Consider the following 20,335-nt stretch of genomic DNA (forward strand, 5'->3'; position numbering starts at 1 on the left):
TTGTTCAACAGCGCTTTTGAAAGTTACGGACGATATAATTCATGGTATCGAGAACAATAATTTAACTGTCTTAATCCTGTTAGACTATTTAAAGGCGTTTGATAAAATAAATCACGATCTTCTACTAGCAATCTTAAAATATTTAGGTTTCACTGATTTCTCGATTAAACTAATTAAAAGTTATCTACAGAGTAGAAGCCAAAAAGTGAAGGTCAATGGCACAGTCTCAGATTCTGAACAGTTGCTATTTGGGGTTCCACAAGGATCCATTTTAGGGCCCTTGCTTTTTATATTATATACTTCTCAGATGGTAAAGCATTTGCAATATTTTACCGTGCATTTATACGCTGATGACACACAGTTATATAAATCCTTTCGACCACTTCTTACAGTTTCTAATAAACATTGTTTGGAACTAAACCCCTTGAAGTCCCAGGTTATGCTTTTTGGTAGAGCTCGGTTAAAAAATTTACATCTGCATGATATTCATCTAACTTTAAATAATAATAGACTTAACTTTACGGACTGCACTAAGAACTTAGGTTTAATGGTGGATTCGAGTTTAAGGTTTAGTGAACTTGTAAGTATGTGCATAAGAAAGGCTTTTTCAAACTTAAAACTGATTTTTAAAAACAGACACCTACTTACAGTTCTCTTAAAAAAACTGCTTTGCGATTCTTTGGTACTATCACATTTCAATTTTGCAGATGTAATTTATGCACCATGTTTGTTAGCAAGAGATATATACCGAATCCAACTGATTCAAAATCACTGTGTGAGGTTGATTGGAGGTTTACGTGGTGGGGAGCGAGGGGTATCGGCTAAATTGAGAGAGTTACAATGGCTTAGAATGGATGAGAGACGTATTTTTCACTCAGTCGTCTTATTTCAGAAGATAATTGCGAGAAAATGTCCTGATTAGTTATATCGAAAAATAAAGTTTCGCTCTGAAATACATAGCTTAGATCTTCGTTATACAAGTGTCATTACAATTCCATTTCACACGACAACTACTTTTAAAAGATCTTTTAGCGAATTTTTATAACAAAATTCCGCGACATCTAAATTTTTTGCAATAGGTTCATTTTAAAAAACGCATTAAGGGACATATTAATCTGTTTGTATAATTAGAGCGGCTATTGTATTATATAGAATAATTAGATGGTATAGGTACCTACTGACTGGAGTTAATGGTTGCCAGTAATTTTAATGGATGTAATATAACAGTGGAGACTCTGTAGAATAATATATTATGTGGCTAAATATATATTATAATATGTGATATGTATATATTATAACGTATTTACTGTACATTAGTTAATAATTAATTAATATTTAGGATTCCTATGTATGGTTCAGTAGAGTAGCTACTAGCTAGACTGCGCCACATTTAGGTAATCTATGACAAATTTATTACTATTTTGATATCTATGTATTTGTTGGAAATAAAAGTCATTCATTATTATTATTATTATTATTCTTTTAGAGAAAGCCCTGAAGTAGCAAATAACACACAAAATTTAAAACTCTATTAATAATATACAACTATTTTAAGGTTGTTGTAAAGTGGTTGATAAATTTTTTGTTGTTGTTTCTCACAATACGGTTTTAAATAATAATAATAATAATAATAATAATAATAATAATAATAATAATAATAATAATAATAATAATGTGTTTATTTTGTAAATCATATAAAACAATTCGATACATAAATATAATATATAATATTAATTTTGTCATTGATTTACAAAAGGGAGCCAAAAACAAATATACAATTGAAAAATATTATATACTACCGTTGCCCGCAGAAAACTAAGCAAAACGTACAAAAAAATACATATATACATATATACACATCATAAACCTTGATCAAAGCATCACATAAGACCTAACCAAACACCATGCTACTAAAGCAGTAAGTTTAAGTTTTTTTTAAAAGAGCTCTCCGATAAAGCTGATAAAATATAAGAGAAAGATCGCTGAAAAAACTGGTCTTGTCAGGTGGTGGAGTAATTAAGCCTTTAAATCTTAAATTTAAGTTATGAATGTCTGTTCGGTATTCAATCTTCTCTAGCAAGTAAGGAGGACATTTATTAAGTATAATTTTTTGAAATAAAACCAAAGAATGTAATTTGCGTCTCTTCGCCATATTTATCGATCAGAAATCGATCAGTAGTTGTAATATTTTACGCATGCGCATCAAGAATGGTTTGGAAACAGTTTCAAACTTGTAAGAAATTTTCAGTGAGAACAAACCTTTAATAAACAAGTGGGCGGAGAATTGAGGATAAAGGCACCGAAGACAGGACCGTAGTTTATTAATTGTTTTTTTTTTAATTTATTTAAATTCTTTCTAAGCATATACGATTTTAACCGGGATCGTACGTTCTTGGCAAATTAAATTTAAGTTCAAAAGAGTAAGTGAGAGGTGACGTTTAAAAAGCCAAAGCGTAAGGAGGCGGGAGTTTCCATTAGAGCGATTTCGCTTAGTCACGCCGTCCCTAATCAAAGGAAGCGAAGATTGCTTTTAGGGAATGTTAATGTTAGGGAAGCTGTTGGCCCTCGTTTAGAATAGTTATTACATACTTTCGCTTGAAGTTCAACTTCCGATACAGGGTTGTCTTTTCCAGAAAAAGCTATATTTTGATTGCTTTCTTCATAAATCGCTGAAAAGTAAAAGCCCTATAACTGGTTGAAGAATTATTTTGGAGAAATCTGGTTCACTTTCGTGAAACACACTTCAATTTACTCTATGAAATACTTAAAATAACTAAAATTATGACTCAAGGCTTAGGCTACTCTGCTTAACCTAAAATACAATACAATACAAAGTGCTACTCACTTTGAACTTTTCCACACAACGCCATATCTTATATATGTAGGTCAATTTAAATTTGTATGTTCACAGGTAAAATGAAGCGCCTACTTCTGTGAAGTATAAGTTTGTTCATTTATAACTTGTAATTATTTTCAATTTTCAATTATTTCAGTTCTTCAATGTAAAACCAGTTTTTTTCTCTTTGCTATATTACTTTTCTTTGTAGCTTATTGTATCTTTATACATGGTTAACAACAGAACTGACTTTCTTAGATTTAAAAAATAATTTACTTTTAATCCATCCATATACTAAAAGAACACTTTCACACTTCAACATTACCAATCAAACAGTGTAAATTTCCAAATGAAACTAACCCCGGGAAACTTCCAGGTACAATTTAATCCTATAACAGTATGATATAAAAAAATAAAACACGATTCAACTTGCGAGCTTTCTGCCGTCTTTTAAGGGTGTAAAATGTAATTTTCCCCCGGAAAATGGCGGTGTTGTGGGGAAAAAACAGGACCATTTTCTTCTCGCATGCATTATTCGGTCGCATCTACCAGACAGTGGAGCATCCGCGATGCCACGTGGGAAAACTCGGAAATGAACTTTTCTTTATGCTTTCCGATCGATTTTCCGACGGGTCATTCATGGATTCGTTCCTTAATGGTCTGGGCGGGTATTTTGTGAAATAAATAGCAAAAATATTTAGGGGTATTTTAAGAATAATTAAGACATTTTGCATAGTAACCTAATAGGAAAATTAATTGCGATTTTAAGTTGTATTAACCCAAATGAGAGTGCTAACTTACTTAGTACTAAATAGCAATTAAATATACAAAAAATGTACAAGAAATGTAAAAAATTAGGCCTAAAACAAAATGTTTAAAACCACGAATAACTACCGATCTAGTAATTTCAAGTAGAAAAAGAGGTAAATTACAATTAATCCATCCAGTAATTTACTAACAAATAAATAGAGAGAGTACAAAAAAAAATTGTCAAATTTAATTAAATTTGCAAAAACTTAATATTGAAAAAACAGTTTTTCTGAACACTTACCAAACAACTAAAAAATACACCGAATTAGTAATAAATGAAAATGGTAAGACTAATAGATTCTTTAGCGCAACAGGTAAGCCAAATTAAGATTCCAGAAGTAAAATTAGGAGATATATAATAATAAGTGGAAGTTCCATGTTTTTTGCCTCATTATCCAAATAATAAGTTCTCTTAAAATGGCTCTGAGATTGTTAAAGGAAATCACACCTTCTTAATAAAAGCGTTTAGTAAATAGTGTTTTTAGCTCTGGTGTTTTCCCAAAGATTTTTGAAACATCGACTATAATACAAATCAGATGCAACAAGAAAGAAAAAAATTATTATAGACCGAAGGCACTCACAAGAATTCCTAATAAGAAAATTTTAACGAAGAGTACATAGCCATTCGCAGTATTCCTAGACCTGTCAAAGGCATTGGACACTATGGAACATCGCACTCTTCTTGAAAAATTGGGTATTAGAAGTACTTTATTAAAACTTTTTGAGACATGTTTGACGAATCGTATGCAAATAGTAAAAATTGAAAATAAATTTGGCCAACCACAAAGAGTCGGGAGTGTGGTGTTCCTCAGGCTACAGTACTTGGTCCGATTCTTTTTTTTTAATATATGTTAACTCGAGAAGAAATTTAACAACAAACAGTGACTTAAAGATTATTTGCTTAACAGATGATGAAATTTGCTTTGGACCTGGCAAAAATTTAACATTGGATTAATACAAGTAAAACTAACTTTATTACTTTTGAAATGTCTTCTAGGGGTCTACTATATCACAATTTTATTTGTCAACATAATGTTTAAAAATAAAATGTACGCAATATCAACCTTACTTAGAGAAACCAAGTTACTTAACTTAAGGCAATAATTGTATATAAAAATGATAAATTTCATCATTGATTGATTACAAGGTCCAAAAAACCCAACACACTTCATGTGCCTACCACTTCGTTTGCTGCAAGTCAACGAAATATTTAATTTATCCTGCCTAAAGTATTAAATATACTTCCAAAGGAAATAAGGTACTAGCAATTACATGAAAATGAAAAATATGTTTGATCTATGCTTGTTCAATAATTTCTAAAGCATCTGTATAATCTGTTTTAATAGTATCATATTTTAATTTTAATTTTGTGTCTTTCCCTGGTTTATTATTACTGTACATACATGATTTTTTGTTTATTAATTAATTAATTATTAAATCATCTTAACTTTTCCATAGTGCTTATTTTCATTATGACTCAGAATTATGCATACTAGTAATTAACTATATTGTAATTTTTTGTTTGAAAAGGGAGAGAAGCAAATATTCTGCACTAGAACTAATAGTCAAACTTTAAAGCTTTTGTCCCTTCTCATTTATATTGACTCACATAGGTGTGTCCCCCATTATCTGAATGCTATTTTTTTTGTTCTTTAGTGGGATTTTTTTTGTTAATCTTATGATAAAATAGTTATTCGCCAACAAACATAGATCCATGATCCATATTGTTGGCAAACTATGTTAAGTCTTAGATAAAAATTATGTTGTAAGTACCTGTGTCTATTTGCTGTATTGCTATGAACGTATACCTATATCTAAATAAATACATTTATAATTAGACAAATTCAGAAATGATTATTAATTTAAATGATATAAATATTTTTATTCCCTAAAATCAAAAGATAATGTCGAAATTTGAAAAACAAAATATTTAAAAAATAAATACCTATTCTCTCAAATTTTCAAAATATATTTTGACATAAAATAAATTATTGCTGTTATTTACACACCAGCAGTTATATATCTTTAAAAACAAATAAACCAAATAGAATCATTTAAAATATAGAGCTGTGTTCCACTTTTCACAATCTAACGAGTTACTTACGTTTTGTACAGCCTGTCTAGTAACCAAGATCTTGGGTATATATGCTTATATGTTATATAATTACTTTAATTTTTATTATCATTACTTTAATTTTTACTTACCACCAACATACTGGAATATTGATTATCTTTAAAAGATATCCTAACCCTATTGCGTCATACACTATAAATTTTCCTAATCCAATTATCCAGTAGATAGATGATATGAAAAAATTTACCTTGATTGCACAAAATGTGCTTTTAAAGTCAGGCGGAATATTTACAACAAAAACAGAACGTGACATGGACCTGGGTCATGGTTATTGTATCTAAATTTCTACATTTTGAACAAAAATAAAGCAACTGAAAATATCATGTAATAATCTTAAAATAGTTTCCGTTAGTGCGGCCCTGATTCTAATGTCATTTATCAACCGGGTGACGTTTAGCGCGTAGTTTATCTGTCAAATGGATGCCGTCAACATTAAAATCAGGACCGTAATGAGGAAACGACCGGATTTTTTTTTAATTTTATTTTTTAAATGAGAAAAATTATTGTTTTCGTCTAAGAAACTTTGTTTTTATAGAAATAAAAAAAAATGTATTTTAATTAAGATTGTGCTTTTAATCCTAAAACCTAAAGAAATATTTTTTTTTTTTATAAAAATTAAAAGAAAAAAATGTATTTTAATTAAGATTTTGCTTTTAATCCTTAAACACTTTGCATAGAAGTACACAAAAAAAAAACATTGAAAGGGTTGGCAAAAAAAAAGGCGTGGCTTATAGCAGTATAAACCACCCTTGGTAACAATGTGTAAGTCTGAAATGAACTCGCTAGTTTCGTTATTCCTGCCAATATGGCTATAGCGCAAGCGTATTGAGCACACACATAATGTTAATCCGTCTTGACTTTTATTACTGGCACTGTTGCCATATACCCCTAAAAGTAGTAACAATAAGAAAATTTCAAATACTTACATAAATGCCAAATAAACTGATTCTATTTTGAGATGACTCTAGTTTCTTTTTTAGGTGGTTTTTTTTGTAAAGGCTGGTGCGAAGAGTGGGTGGTACTGTTCGAAGATTCCACCCTCGCATGGTACGCGGATAAGACCTTAAGTAGACCGCGGGGTTACGTCAGAGTGGGGGAAGCCCCGGAACTGTTGGCGGTGGGCGAGTGGACCCGAAAAGTGCCGAGGAAGCCCCGATTTCCCCGGTCCTGTCACATTAATCAGCTGTTGGCGGTGGGATGTCATAGAACGCATGACGTGCATTGGCTAATGGCTACCACACCAGCAGAAATGAAGTACGTTATTAGAATTTATTATTAATATCATATACATATAAAGTCAATACTGGTAAAATCGCGACAAAAGTGGAGCCAAAAAAGAGAGACAGGTATATTAAAGCTATTTAACAGTGGAATTTGGCGATCTGCGCATTATTAAAAATCCGTATCGTTGATTGGCCAAAGCTTGAACGATTGATAATCCTCGTTTTGGTATGATGAATAAAGGATATGACTAGCCACTAGAAAATCATAATATCATTCATGCGCATTGGCGAGTTTTCTACTACGAGAAAGACTTATGCCAAATTAACATTATGTTTGATATTGCTTTCTTTCTTTTTCTTATGGCAGAAAAAAGTGAAATGTTGCAACAGAGCTTATGCGGAAGGACACGAGTACGCCCGACTTTTACCGAGCATGCTCGATACGGTTACTGGTTGTGATTTTCATATTACTACTGCTCAATGAATTTTGCAATTGAACATTAAATTTGTCCGTTAATTTTAGGATGAAATACGAGTTTCTTGTTCAGTATTTACTTTAGTTGAAGAAGGAAAAAACATATAAAATTAATTTAACTGCCTGAAAGAAAAATAATATTTTATCCAGACCTTTAGTTTTGAAATAAATCATGGCAACACTGTTTGTCCAGACATCGACAAGCCGTGACGAAACCGCGAATTTTATCGGTTACTGTCAAGGCCATGTTGCCACATATTGACCAAGTTCATGAATTTAATAATAAAAAAAATGTTGAGTGCCCTTATCGAGAAAATATTTAAAATTCGCCAACTGCCTGGAACAAAACAATATTTTTTCCTGAAATTTAAATTTTTTAGCAAAACGTGGTAAGCTATGACGGATACACCCGAACTATGATACTGTGATAAAACATGTATATTTTTTCAAAAATTGTTTAAATCCCTGAAATGAGAATTAAAAAAAAAAGTGGCAACAGGGCTAAAAAGAGCCGTGACGAGTTTGTCCGGTTCATACCGAGTACGCCCGATATGTTTGTCAGTAAAGCGTTGTTGCAACATATTGATAACGTTGAGAAAAAATTAGAATTTTTGACAAATATTACAAAAAAAAGTATTTTATTCCAGGAGGTTGAAATAACTGTCTGAAAAGTGGTACTTTTGAAGCAGACATTAGTATGTTTTAAACTTCCTGAAATAAGAAACAAAAATGTGGCAACGGGGCTTGGAAAACAGCCACGACACCCCTGATTTATATCGAACCCTCTCGATATGCTTTTTACTATTGCGTAGTTGCCACATATTGGTAAAATTAAGGAAAAGTTTAAATTCTTGATAAAAATTATTAAAAAAATATATATTTTATTCCAGGCAGTTGAAATAAAGAACATTTAAATTATTATCAACTGCTTGGAAGAAAAAATATTTTTCTTAAAAGTGGTGCTTTTAAAGCCAAAGTTTGTATTTTATAAGAAAGCAAAATGTGGCAACAGGGCTTGGAGAGACTGTCACGAGCCTTGACGAGCACCCACCCGATTCATACCGAACACCCACGATATTCTCGATAATATGGCGTAGTTGCCACATGTTGATAAAATTAAGGAAAACTTTGAATTCTTGATAAAAATTATTAAAAAAAAAATATTTTATTCCAGGCAGTTGAAATAAAGAACATTTAAATTTTTATCAGGTGCCTGGAAGAAAAATTATTTTTGTTTTAAAAATGATGCACTTAAAGCAAAAATTATTATTTTTGTAACTTCCTGAAATAAGAAAACGAAATGTGGCAACAGGGCTTGGACAACCAGCCACGAGCCTTTACGAGCACCCGCTCGATTGATAGCGAATACTCCTGATATGATTTTTATTAAGGCGTTGTTGCCATATATTGATAAAATAAACATATTTTTAACAAAAAATAAATTGCTCAATTCCAGGCAATTTTAAAAAAATCGATGTTTATTAACTGCCTGGAAGAAAAAACTTTTTTCTTCTTTAAATGAAGCTTTTAAATCAGATATTGGTATATCTGTAACTTACTGAAATAAGAAAGCAAAATGTGGCAACAAGGCTAGTACTAACAGCTACGAGCCTTGACGAGCATCCCCCCGATCTAAATCGAACACCCTCGATACGCTTATTAGTATGGCGTTGTTGCCACATGTTGATAATATTAAGGAAAACTTTGATTCTTAATAAAAATTTTATTAAAAAAAATATTTTATTCCAGGCAGTTGAAATGAAAAACAATTAAATTATTATCAACTGCTTAGAAAAAAAAAAATTCTCAAAAATGGTGCTTCTAAAGCCAAAATTTGTATTTTATGAAATAAGAAAGCAAAATGTGGCAACAGGGCTAGCAGACACTGTCACGAACTTTGACGAGCATCCGTCCGATTCATACCGAACATTTCCGATATTATGGCATAGTTGCCACATATTGATAAAAATTATAAAAAAAAATATTTAATTCCAGGCAGTTAAAATTAAAAAAATATTTAAATTTCTAAACTTTATGAAAAAAAAATTCTTTTTTTCAAAAGTGGTGTTTTTGAAGCAGACATTAGTATTTCTTTAACTTACTGAAATGAGAAAACAAAATGTGGCAACAGGGCTAGGACAAGCATCCACGAGCCTTGAAGAGCTTCTTCCAACTCATACCGAACACCGGTATTACGGCGTTGTTGCCATATATTGATAAAATTAAGGAAAAGTTTTGACAAAAATTACAAAAAAAGGTCTTATTACAGGCAATATAAAAAAAACCATTTAAAGTTTTATCAACTGCCTGGAAGATAAAAATGTTTTATTCTTAAAAATGAAGCCTCTAAAACAAAAATTAGTATTTTTTTATATTTCTGAAATAAAAAAAACAAAATGTGGCAACAGGGCTAAAACAAACGAGCCTTGACGAGCATGTCCCCCTCCCCCCATTTCATAACAAACACTCCTGATACGCTTACTAACAAGGCAATGTTGTCACATATTGCAAAAATTACTAAGAACCACGAAATTTTAAAAGTGGTATTTACATCATTAAAGTGCTTTTATTATTTCAACAATTCAAATATAACTAACGCGAATTTATTTCCAAATTAAAATTAAAGAACTTGTTATTAACTAATACCGAAATGACGTACATTATTTCCAATTTAACCCGACCATAAATGTACCAATTAAGGTTCGCCGGTTTGCAATAAACAATAAACGTCCATTCGTGATTCGATAAACCGACGAGGAACAAAAAAAAAATGATAAATTTATGAAATAAATAACGGAATTATCGGATGCATACAGCTTCAATTTTAGGTATTACGTATTAAAACGTTAATGCTGTTTTGTCAGTCCGCTACCCGCTTTTCCGGCAAAAACGCATTATTTGTGTGTAAAATCGACCATCATTATAATAATTTCATTCAAATTTGAATTAGGATCGTTTTTGAAATAAATCGAATATTCTTCTTTAGAGACCGGGGTATATAATAAAAAGAATGTTCCTAACCAATGGAGTTCTAGAATCTTGAAGCTGAAACAGTTTCACAAGGTTTCCCAGTGAAGTATTCTGTATTACAAGTCTTCCCGAGAAGATCTGTAGATTCTTTGAGATCTTCTACTTGCTCTCTAATTTTTTTTTATTGAACTTTCTATATTAGAAAATTTCATTTGCTTTTAGACTTGTATACGATTGCAAATGTATAGGGAGACCCACATAACATGATCTATCTGAGGATTTACGTAATTTTACATATACAAACTGTGAAACTCTAGGGCTTGAAACCGTAAAATATTTGTTTCGAAATAATATGACAAGCTTGCAGTATATTAATTTTTCCATTCAAGTAATTCAAACTTCCCTTTATGACGACTATCTTTATAATGACTTTTGTTACAGTCCTATGGTTGGAAATTTTGGTGTGACACTCAAATTACGAGTTTATCACTAACCAAAATTCTTTATTTTACAATTCGACACATGTTTCGCTAACTATGTTAGATATGTTCATGAACTATGATGGTTCTTTGTTCTTTCTTATAGTTTCTCTAGATCTGCTGTAGAAATAACGTATAATAATGATACCACCTTGGTGGAAGCCTATTTTACCCATCCTTGGAGATGAAATACCATCATTATAAAGGTCCTTCGTTGATAGTATAACTCGTAGACATTTTTTATTATTTGGTTCGGAATAATTAATTTTAGACGTCAGTTTGATTAAGATTAACATTATCATATGTTCCCTGAACATCAAGCAATATGGCTGAGCTAGATTCGTTTTTTGTAAAGCCCAACTGAATATCTAATACTAAGTTTGCAGTAAGCATTACAGCTGCTTCCTGAGCAAATGTTCCTCTTCTTAATCCATACTGTAAATTTGGAAATTTACCACATCTTTCCAGCCAGTGTTCCAGTCTATTTTTAAGTAAGTTCTAAGAATGCGGGAAGCTTAGGAAATTGGCCTATAATATGTGTGAAAGTGACTTGGTTTATAATGTTTTAATATGAGAGCGTTTGTACAGGATATTTCATAATTAGTGGGATAAACTTGGAGGGACAAAATCACTTTCACATTAAAAGCAATTTATTTTTTTTCCTTATAAGAAATACTGTAAATATTGCCAACCGGGTGAAACTAAAAATTTATATTATGGCGAGAAATAAATTTCGAACAATAGATTTTATTTTTTTATGCTCAAACGGAGAAAACTAAGCCAGGAAACAAAAGTTACTCTAAATTAAATAAGCCGTACCATTTTTTTTAAACTGCCTTATTCTAACCCGCATGAACGCCACTGGTAAAATTAAAAAAATAATTATGTATTAAAATAGCACTACTCAACAATTTTCAGAAGAATAGATGTCAAATTTATCGTGAAAACCCTGTATCTCAAAATCTAATGATTTTCGGATAGAAGTTTAGTGCTTAAACTTGCTTATTTTGAGGTCCACTACAACCCCTCTAAGTTTGTCTCACTAATTACGAATCATCCTGTATAATGAGTCCAGTCTTTTGGTACTTGATGTTCTCCTTTGAATATAATAGTAAATATTTGTAATAAAAGTCATTTAACTCTCCTTGACACCTTAGACAGTATAGAATCATGAATGTTATCTTTGCTGTTGAATTATTGTTGCGCTTGATGACGTTTACTAGCTCCCTTATGCTGAAATCACTATTTGGAATGACGATCCAAACACTATTTAGAAAATAAAACGATGATATACAAAATGGGTGGAAAAGTCGAATTCTCATTTACATATCTCTATCTCAATCTGAAAATTAGAAGAGGATGCGAATAAAATGATGTTTTTCGAGGATAATTAGACACATTACAAAAGAAAAACACTATTTCCAGCCGATCTAAACACTAATTAGAAAATGAAACGATGATATACAAAATGGGTGGAAAAGTCGAATTCTCATTTATATATCTTTATCTCAATCTGAAAATTAGAAGAGGATGGGAATAAAATGATATTCTTCGAGGATAATTAGACACATTACAAGGGAAAAACACTATTTTCAGCCGATCCAAACACTATTTAGAAAATGAAACGATGATATAGAAAATAGGTGAAAAAGTCGAATTCTCATTTATGTATCTTTATCTCAATCTGAAAATTAGAAGAGGATGCGAATAAAATGATGTTTTTCGAGGATAATTAGATACATTACAAAAGAAAAACACTATTTCCAGCCGATCCAAACACTATTTAGAAAATGAAACGATGATATAGAAAATGGGTGAAAAAGTCGAATTTTCATTTATATATCTTTATCTCAATCTGAAAATTAGAAGAGGATGGGAATAAAATGATGTTTTTTGAGTATAATTAGACACATTACAAAAGAAAAACACCATTTCCAGCCGATTCAAACACTATTTAGTAAATGAAACGATGATATACAAAATGGGTGAAAAAGTCGAATTCTCATTTATATATCTTTATCTCAATCTGAAAATTAGAAGAGGATGGAAATAAAATGATCTTTTTCGAGTATAATTAGACACATTACAAAAGAAAAACACTATTTCCAGCCGATCCAAACACTATTTAGAAAATGAAACGATGATATAGAAAATAGGTGTAACAGTCGAATTCTCATTTATATATCTTTATCTCAATCTGAAAATTAGAAGAAGATGGAAATAAAATGATATTTTTCGAGTATAATTAGACACATTACAAGAGAAAAATACTATTTCCAGCCGATCCAAACACTATTTAGAAAATGAAACGATGATATACAAAATGTGTGGAAAAGTCGAATTCTCATTTATATAGCTTTATCTCAATCTGAAAATTAGAAGAGGATGGGAATAAAATGATATTCTTCGAGGATAATTAGACACATTACAAGGGAAAAACACTATTTTCAGCCGATCCAAACACTATTTAGAAAATGAAACGATGATATAGAAAATAAGTGAAAAAGTCGAATTCTCATCTATATATCTTTATCTCAATCTGAAAATTAAAAGAGGATGGAAATAAAATGATGTTTTTCGAGTATAATTAGACACATTACAAGAGAAAAACACTATTTCCAGCCGATCCAAACACTATTTAGAAAATGAAACGATGATATACAAAATGGGTGGAAAAGTCGAATTCTCATTTATATATCTTTATCTCAATCTGAAAATTAAAAGAGGATGGAAATAAAATGATCTTTTTCGAGTGTAATTAGACACATTACAAGAGAAAAACACTATTTCCATCCGATCCAAACACTATTTAGAAAATGAAACGATGATATACAAAATGGGTGGATAAGTCGAATTCCCATTTATATATCTTTATCTCAATCTGAAAATTAGAAGAGGATGGGAATAAAATGATGTTTTTCGAGGACAATTAGACACATTACAAAAGAAAAACACTATTTCCAGCCGATCCAAACACTATTTAGAAAATGAAACGATGATATACAAAATGGGTGGATAAGTCGAATTCCCATTTGTATATCTTTATCTCAATCTGAAAATTAGAAGAGGATGCGAATAAAATGATGTTTTTCTAGGATAATTAGACACATTACAAGAGAAAAACACTATTTCCAGCCGATCCAAATACTATTTAGAAAATGAAACGATGATATAGAAAATAGGTGAAAAAGTCGAATTCTCATTTATATATCTTTATCTCAATCTGAAAATTAGAAGAGGATGGGAATAAAATGATCTTTTTCGAGGACAATTAGACACATTACAAAAGCAAAACACTATTTCCAGCCGATCCAAACACTATTTAGAAAATGAAACGATGATATACAAAATGGGTGGATAAGTCGAATTCCCATTTATATATCTTTATCTCAATCTGAAAATTAGAAGAGGATGCGAATAAAATGATATTTTTCGAGGATAATTAGACACATTACAAAAGAAAAACACCATTTTCAGCTGATCCAAACACTATTTAGAAAATGAAACGATGATATACAAAATGGGTGGAAGAGTCGAATTCTCATTTATATATCTTTATCTCAATCTGAAAATTAAAAGACAATGGAAATAAAATGATCTTTTTCGAGTGTAATTAGACACATTACAAGAGAAAAACACTGTTTCCAGCCGATCCAAACACTATTTAGAAAATTAAACGATGATATACAAAATGGGTGGAAAAGTCGAATTCTCATTTATATATCTTTATCTCAATCTGAAAATTAGAAGAGGATGGAAATAAAATGATATTTTTCGAGTATAATTAGACACATTACAAAAAAAGAACACTATTTCCAGCCGATCCAAACACTATTTAGAAAATTAAACGATGATGTACAAAATGGGTGGAAAAGTCGAATTCTCATTTATATATCTCTATCCCAATCTGAAAATTAGAAGATGATGGAAATAAAATGATCTTTTTTGAGTATAATTAGACACATTACAAGAGAAAAACACTATTTCCATCTGGTCCAAACACTGTCGATACTGTGAACTGTCCTTATAAAGGTATTTTCATTCGAATATTTACGTTATTCTCTTCACTTTTCTCTCTTTGACTCTTAAGGAGACTTTTTTGCCAATTCATCCATACGCCTATAGTCTAAACGTTGATTGAAAAATACTTGTTTTTCAATCATTGTTTTCTATGCAAACATGGAATGAACCTCAAATGATGAATGTCAAAATTACCGTTTAAAAGAACAGTGTTAGTTTTTGGGGTAGAATTATCTGTCCCGTTACTCGAGCAATTTTCAGTGTTTTTTGATATACGATTTTTTTGGTACGAGAAATTTTTTCAAGTTGTCCAATTGCAGCCTAGTGCTTTTTATATAATTCAACTTAGTCTAATTAGTTTCAACAATTAAAAAATCCACAATAAAATTCAGAAAGCCAAGACAGAAAACTTATTTTGCAACAATGTTAAGTCACTGCGAAGCTCGTTATTCTCTTTTTTTATTCTCTCTATCATCTTCCCACTTAAGTTTGCCCACTGAGAATGATGTCGCTTTTTACAAATACTACTTATATAGACTGACATAGAAAAATGTTTGAAAATATTTTTGTAATGACAAGTTCAAAAGCAAATACATCACCCCAAGAAAAAAAAACATTCAACATAAACCGCTTCTCCGAGAATGGACTGTATTGACGATTAATAATTATTAACAGCATAGCATTCTTGAGTATATTGTATGAACTGAACATAGAGTAATTAAAAGTATGAAAAGTATTTAATAGTAAAAGTATAAAAGTATATAATATTCATTTCTCTATGGAACTGAAACACTGGATTCAAGATAACGTGCTTTTTCGATCATATTATAAGTCGTTCTTTACTAATCATGCGGATCAAAAATGAAAAATTAAAAAGTGTTTTTCATAGATATTATAGGGGTGGACTTAGCGTATCTCACATGGCTTTAGATTTATTAGATTTGGATTGTATAAATTTAGTATGGGCCAGTTTTTTAGCTTTATCTGTTTTATTACTGTATAAAGATGATCTATATTTTTGGAAGGTTATTTCTTTTTTGAATCTTCTGTAATAATTTAATAAAATTAAGCTTTTCCCTCATGTATTTTAGTTCTGCATTAAACCATTAATTATTTGACTTGGGATATCTATTAATACTTGTTTTAAAAGGTACGAATTATTACTTGTTTTTATATCCATTTCGCTTTTTACTAAATTTATAAAATATTAGCATCGTACATCAATATTTAAAGAACTTGTAGTTTGATCTCTCAGTAAATGAAAAAATGTCAAATAGTCTTGGTCTATACTTAATTTGTTTCTGACCGCTTATGTGTAAAAAGTATATCTTGATCAGAAAGAACGTTATCAATGACTTTTGTAGAATAACCATTTTTTAGTCGAAATATTGGTTAAACAGATTAAAACGGGTCACCCCGTATACAAAAGTAAAAGGATAATTTTATGTGGGTCATCCTAGATTTTGCACAGGATATTTCAAGCAATATTCGCACCACAAAATATTTGATATTTCATCCAACAATTTATGGCTTGTCCAGAATGAAATGGCGCCCATAAACCTGCCAATACCTCACGTAGAGCAATCGGGATGAAAAATTCCCCCCCACGAAAAACGGGCGATTATTTACCTCCGTATTAAGCCACGTAAAATACGTTACCGCCACTCGACCCATATAAAACCGGGAACGTATGTCCGCCATATTACCGAATGGCTGGCCCCCAGTTAAATTCTTTATAGTGTTTGACCAAAGTACATAAAGATTAACGTTTGAACTTTTAAAGGGGCGCTTTGGGCGCTTTTTGAGAGTAAACGTCCGATGCTGATGCGGTTTTATTACGCGGCCACTTTAACTTCGGGTTTACTTTGGCTCTATATTAGAGTCTCTATGGGCTAGAACTCGTCAGCAAGTTACTAATGGAATATGCAGTTTTCTACGGTTTAAGTGGTTGTTAAGTTAACGTTGACGTTGATTTTCTTGGTTATTAAATTGAGGAGTTTATAGTAGCGGGTTTTATTAAGGTATTATTGTTAATATGTCCCTCCAGTTCTAATTCTAGATTTCAAGGGCGTATTTACCAGCCAAAAATAAGAGTTTTTTTTTCATAAACACGTATGTCCTAACTTTTCGTTTCCTAGATACAGAGTGTAAAATTTTTTAATAAAATCGGTTTTTTATCAATTATTCAAAATTCTTCCAGCCGATTTAAATGAAATCTGGTAGGCTCATTTATCGTCATAAAGGCCCTCCTTTTGTGGGAATAAAATGAACAAATTGAAAATGAAATCTTTGTACTCAATTTTGAATCACCCTGTATACTGTATAATTAAAAATTAATGATGCGGTTAATTATAAATTGGTTAATTGTAAATTTATGGACAAAAGTACCTTTTGCAGGAATAAGACAAAGTGTCGAATAAAAATAAGTTAAAATACCTTAAAACGTCAAAAATTGATTTTTTTTATAATATGTTTTTTTTCCTATTACAGTGACTGGATGACTGCAATAAGCAATACGGTAAGTTTTTATTTTTTTATAATAATAATTTATTTAATTTCCATCTTATTCTGACGTAACATAAAAACTGGTAATAAATTTATGTTTTTCCTATGTAATTGTGCAAACTATAAATGGAAAAACCCAATTTCCAGATGATCCGGACGGTAATTGGATAAATGCGCCAGAATAACCGATACGGTTTTTTCATTTAAAAATGTAATTTTAAATTCATTGCCGTGCAATCCAATTAATTAACCGAAACTAGTGTTCGACATTAAATTTAAACAATTCGATTATATATTTCCGTATTTTAAAATAATTAAATGAAAATACGAATTAAATAAAGCGAGCTTTTGAGCTTGAATTTAGCAAAGGTCCCCTCTTACAACGTCAACAGAATATTGCATTTTGAAAACTGGGAAATAAGCAGATTAGCTATAAAAGTTTATAAGGCGAAAAGCCCATTTGACTTTTTGAATTTTCCCAGGAAAAACATTTTTAGTCCATGGCTTTTTTTACTATATTACGTTTTGCGTTATCATCTTAATGAAAATGTATGTAGTGCAAGTTTGCGCCATTATGTAATTTTTATGAATTCCAGGAGGCTTTTAAAATAATTTTCTATATTTTCCAGGGATTTGGCGTTTTTCGGGCATTGAAAAATAATACTTTTAGGTACTAAACCAATCAACATGAGTTTCTCAGCTATTTTTTTACAGGGAATTTAATGTTGAAAACAGATTTTTGATGCCATAAGCCCTATACCCAAAATAAAAAACTTAAAATTAAAAATAAACTCGTATCAAGTGCCTGGAAGCATATAGAGAATTATTAGGAAAATATGCAATATTCTTTCAAAATTAGAGACATTATAAAACCAGATTTATCCAGACAGAGAAAAAGGTAGCCCTAGATTAATAGCCTGAAAGAAGACAAGAAATTGTCGTTAAAAATGTCGCATCCAAAATCATCCAATAAGGCAATGGAATATTGGCTCTAGAGATGTTAGATGCCTGGAATAAATCAAAAATTTATTTAAAGGAATAATGTATGACTTCAATGAAATAATGTATGTATTCACAATAACAAATTAATTGTATTCCATAATGTACCTAAGAATGAAATACGGTAGAATGCATGAATATTAACTTTTGACTACCATTTCTCTACATATAAACCTCTGTGAGTCCCAGAAATCGATGACGATCGCTATAAAATGATATCTACTGTCTGTCAACATCATAATTACGTATAAAAAATGCTATTTTATGGTGATACAGAATGTAATTGAGGCATGAAATGCGGTAGAATGCAAAATTGTTGACTTTTTACCCATTTCTCCGCATATAAATTCCTGTGAGTGTCAGGAACCGTTGACGATCGCTATGAAATGATCTTTCCCGTTTGTCAAGATTATAATTACGTATAGAAAATGTAATTTTATAATGATCCAGGATGTAACTAAGGCATGAAATGCGGTAGAATGCAAGAAAATTGACTTTTTACCCATTTCTTTGCATATAAGCCCCTGTGAGTCTCAGGAACCGTTGACGATCCCTATGAAATGATCTTTCCCGTTTGTCAAGTTTATAATTACGTCTAAAAAATGCAATTTAATGATGATCCAGGATGTAACTGAGGCATGAAATGCGGTAGAATGCAAGAATATTGACTTTTTACCCATTTCTTTGCATATAAGCCCCTGTGAGTGTCAGGAACCGTTGACGATCGCTATGAAATGATCTTTCCCGTTTGTCAAGATAATAATTACGTATAAAAAATGTAATTTCATAATGATCCAGGATGTAATTGAGGCATGAAATGCGGTAGAATGAAAGAAAATTGAATTTTTTCCCATTTCTCTGCATATAAACCCCTGTGAGTCTCAGGAACCGTTGACGATCGCTATTAAATGATTTTTCCCATTTGTCAAAATTATAGTTACGTCTAAAAAATGCAATTTAATGATGATCCAGGATGTAACTGAAGCATGAAATGCGGTAGAATGCAAGAATATTGACTTTTTACCCATTTCTCTGCATATAAACCCCTGTGAGTCTCAGGAACTGTTGACGATCGCTATAAAATGATCTTTCACGTTTGTTAAGATTATAATTACGTATAAAAAATGTAATTTAATGATGATCCGGGATGTAACTGAGGCATGAAATGCGGTAGAATGCAAGAAAATTGACTTTTTACCCATTTCTTTGCATATAAGCCCTTGTGAGTCTCAGGAACCGTTGACGATCGCTATGAAATAATTTTTTCCATTTGTCAAGATTATAATTACATCTAAAAAATGTAATTTAATGATGATCCAGGATGTAACTGAGGCATGAAATGCGGTAGAATGCAAGAATATTGACTTTTTACCCATTTCTCTGCATATAAACCTCTGTGAGACCCAGAAACCGTTGACGATCGCTATGAAATGATTTTTCCCATTTGTCAAGATTATAGTTATGTCTAAAAAATGCAATTTAATGATGATCCAGGATGTAACTAAGGCATGAAATGCGGTAGAATGCAATAAAATTGACTTTTTACCCATTTCTCCGCATATAAACCTCTGTGAGTCCCAGAAACCGTTGACGATCGCTATGAAATGATCTTTCACGTTTGTCAAGATTATAATTACGTATAAAAATGCAATTTCATGATGATTTAGCATGTAACTGAGGCATGAAATGCGGTAGAATGCAAGAATATTGACTTTTTACCCATTTCTCCGCATATAAACCTCTGTGAGTCCCAGGAACCGTTGAGGATCGCTATGAAATGATCTTTCCCGTTTATCAAGATTACAATTACGTATAAAAAATGCAATTTCATGATGATTCAGGATGTAACTAAGGCATGAAATGCTGTAGAATGCAAGAAAATTG

The 20,335-nt window shown here is 31.1% G+C and overlaps 1 protein-coding gene across 1 annotated transcript in view; it reads left to right on the top strand.

The window, feature by feature from the left end:
• Window positions 1-20,335, top strand: part of LOC126735244 (uncharacterized) — a 98,553-nt gene that overhangs the window by 56,046 nt on the left and 22,172 nt on the right. The window contains exons 3-4 of the mRNA XM_050439193.1: window positions 6,761-7,034; window positions 17,438-17,465. Coding sequence (XP_050295150.1) covers window positions 6,761-7,034; window positions 17,438-17,465 — 302 coding nt within the window. The remainder of the gene's footprint in view (window positions 1-6,760; window positions 7,035-17,437; window positions 17,466-20,335) is intronic.

Source organism: Anthonomus grandis, chromosome 4 (assembly GCF_022605725.1).
Source record: "Anthonomus grandis grandis chromosome 4, icAntGran1.3, whole genome shotgun sequence".
Taxonomy (NCBI): Eukaryota; Metazoa; Arthropoda; class Insecta; order Coleoptera; family Curculionidae; genus Anthonomus; species Anthonomus grandis.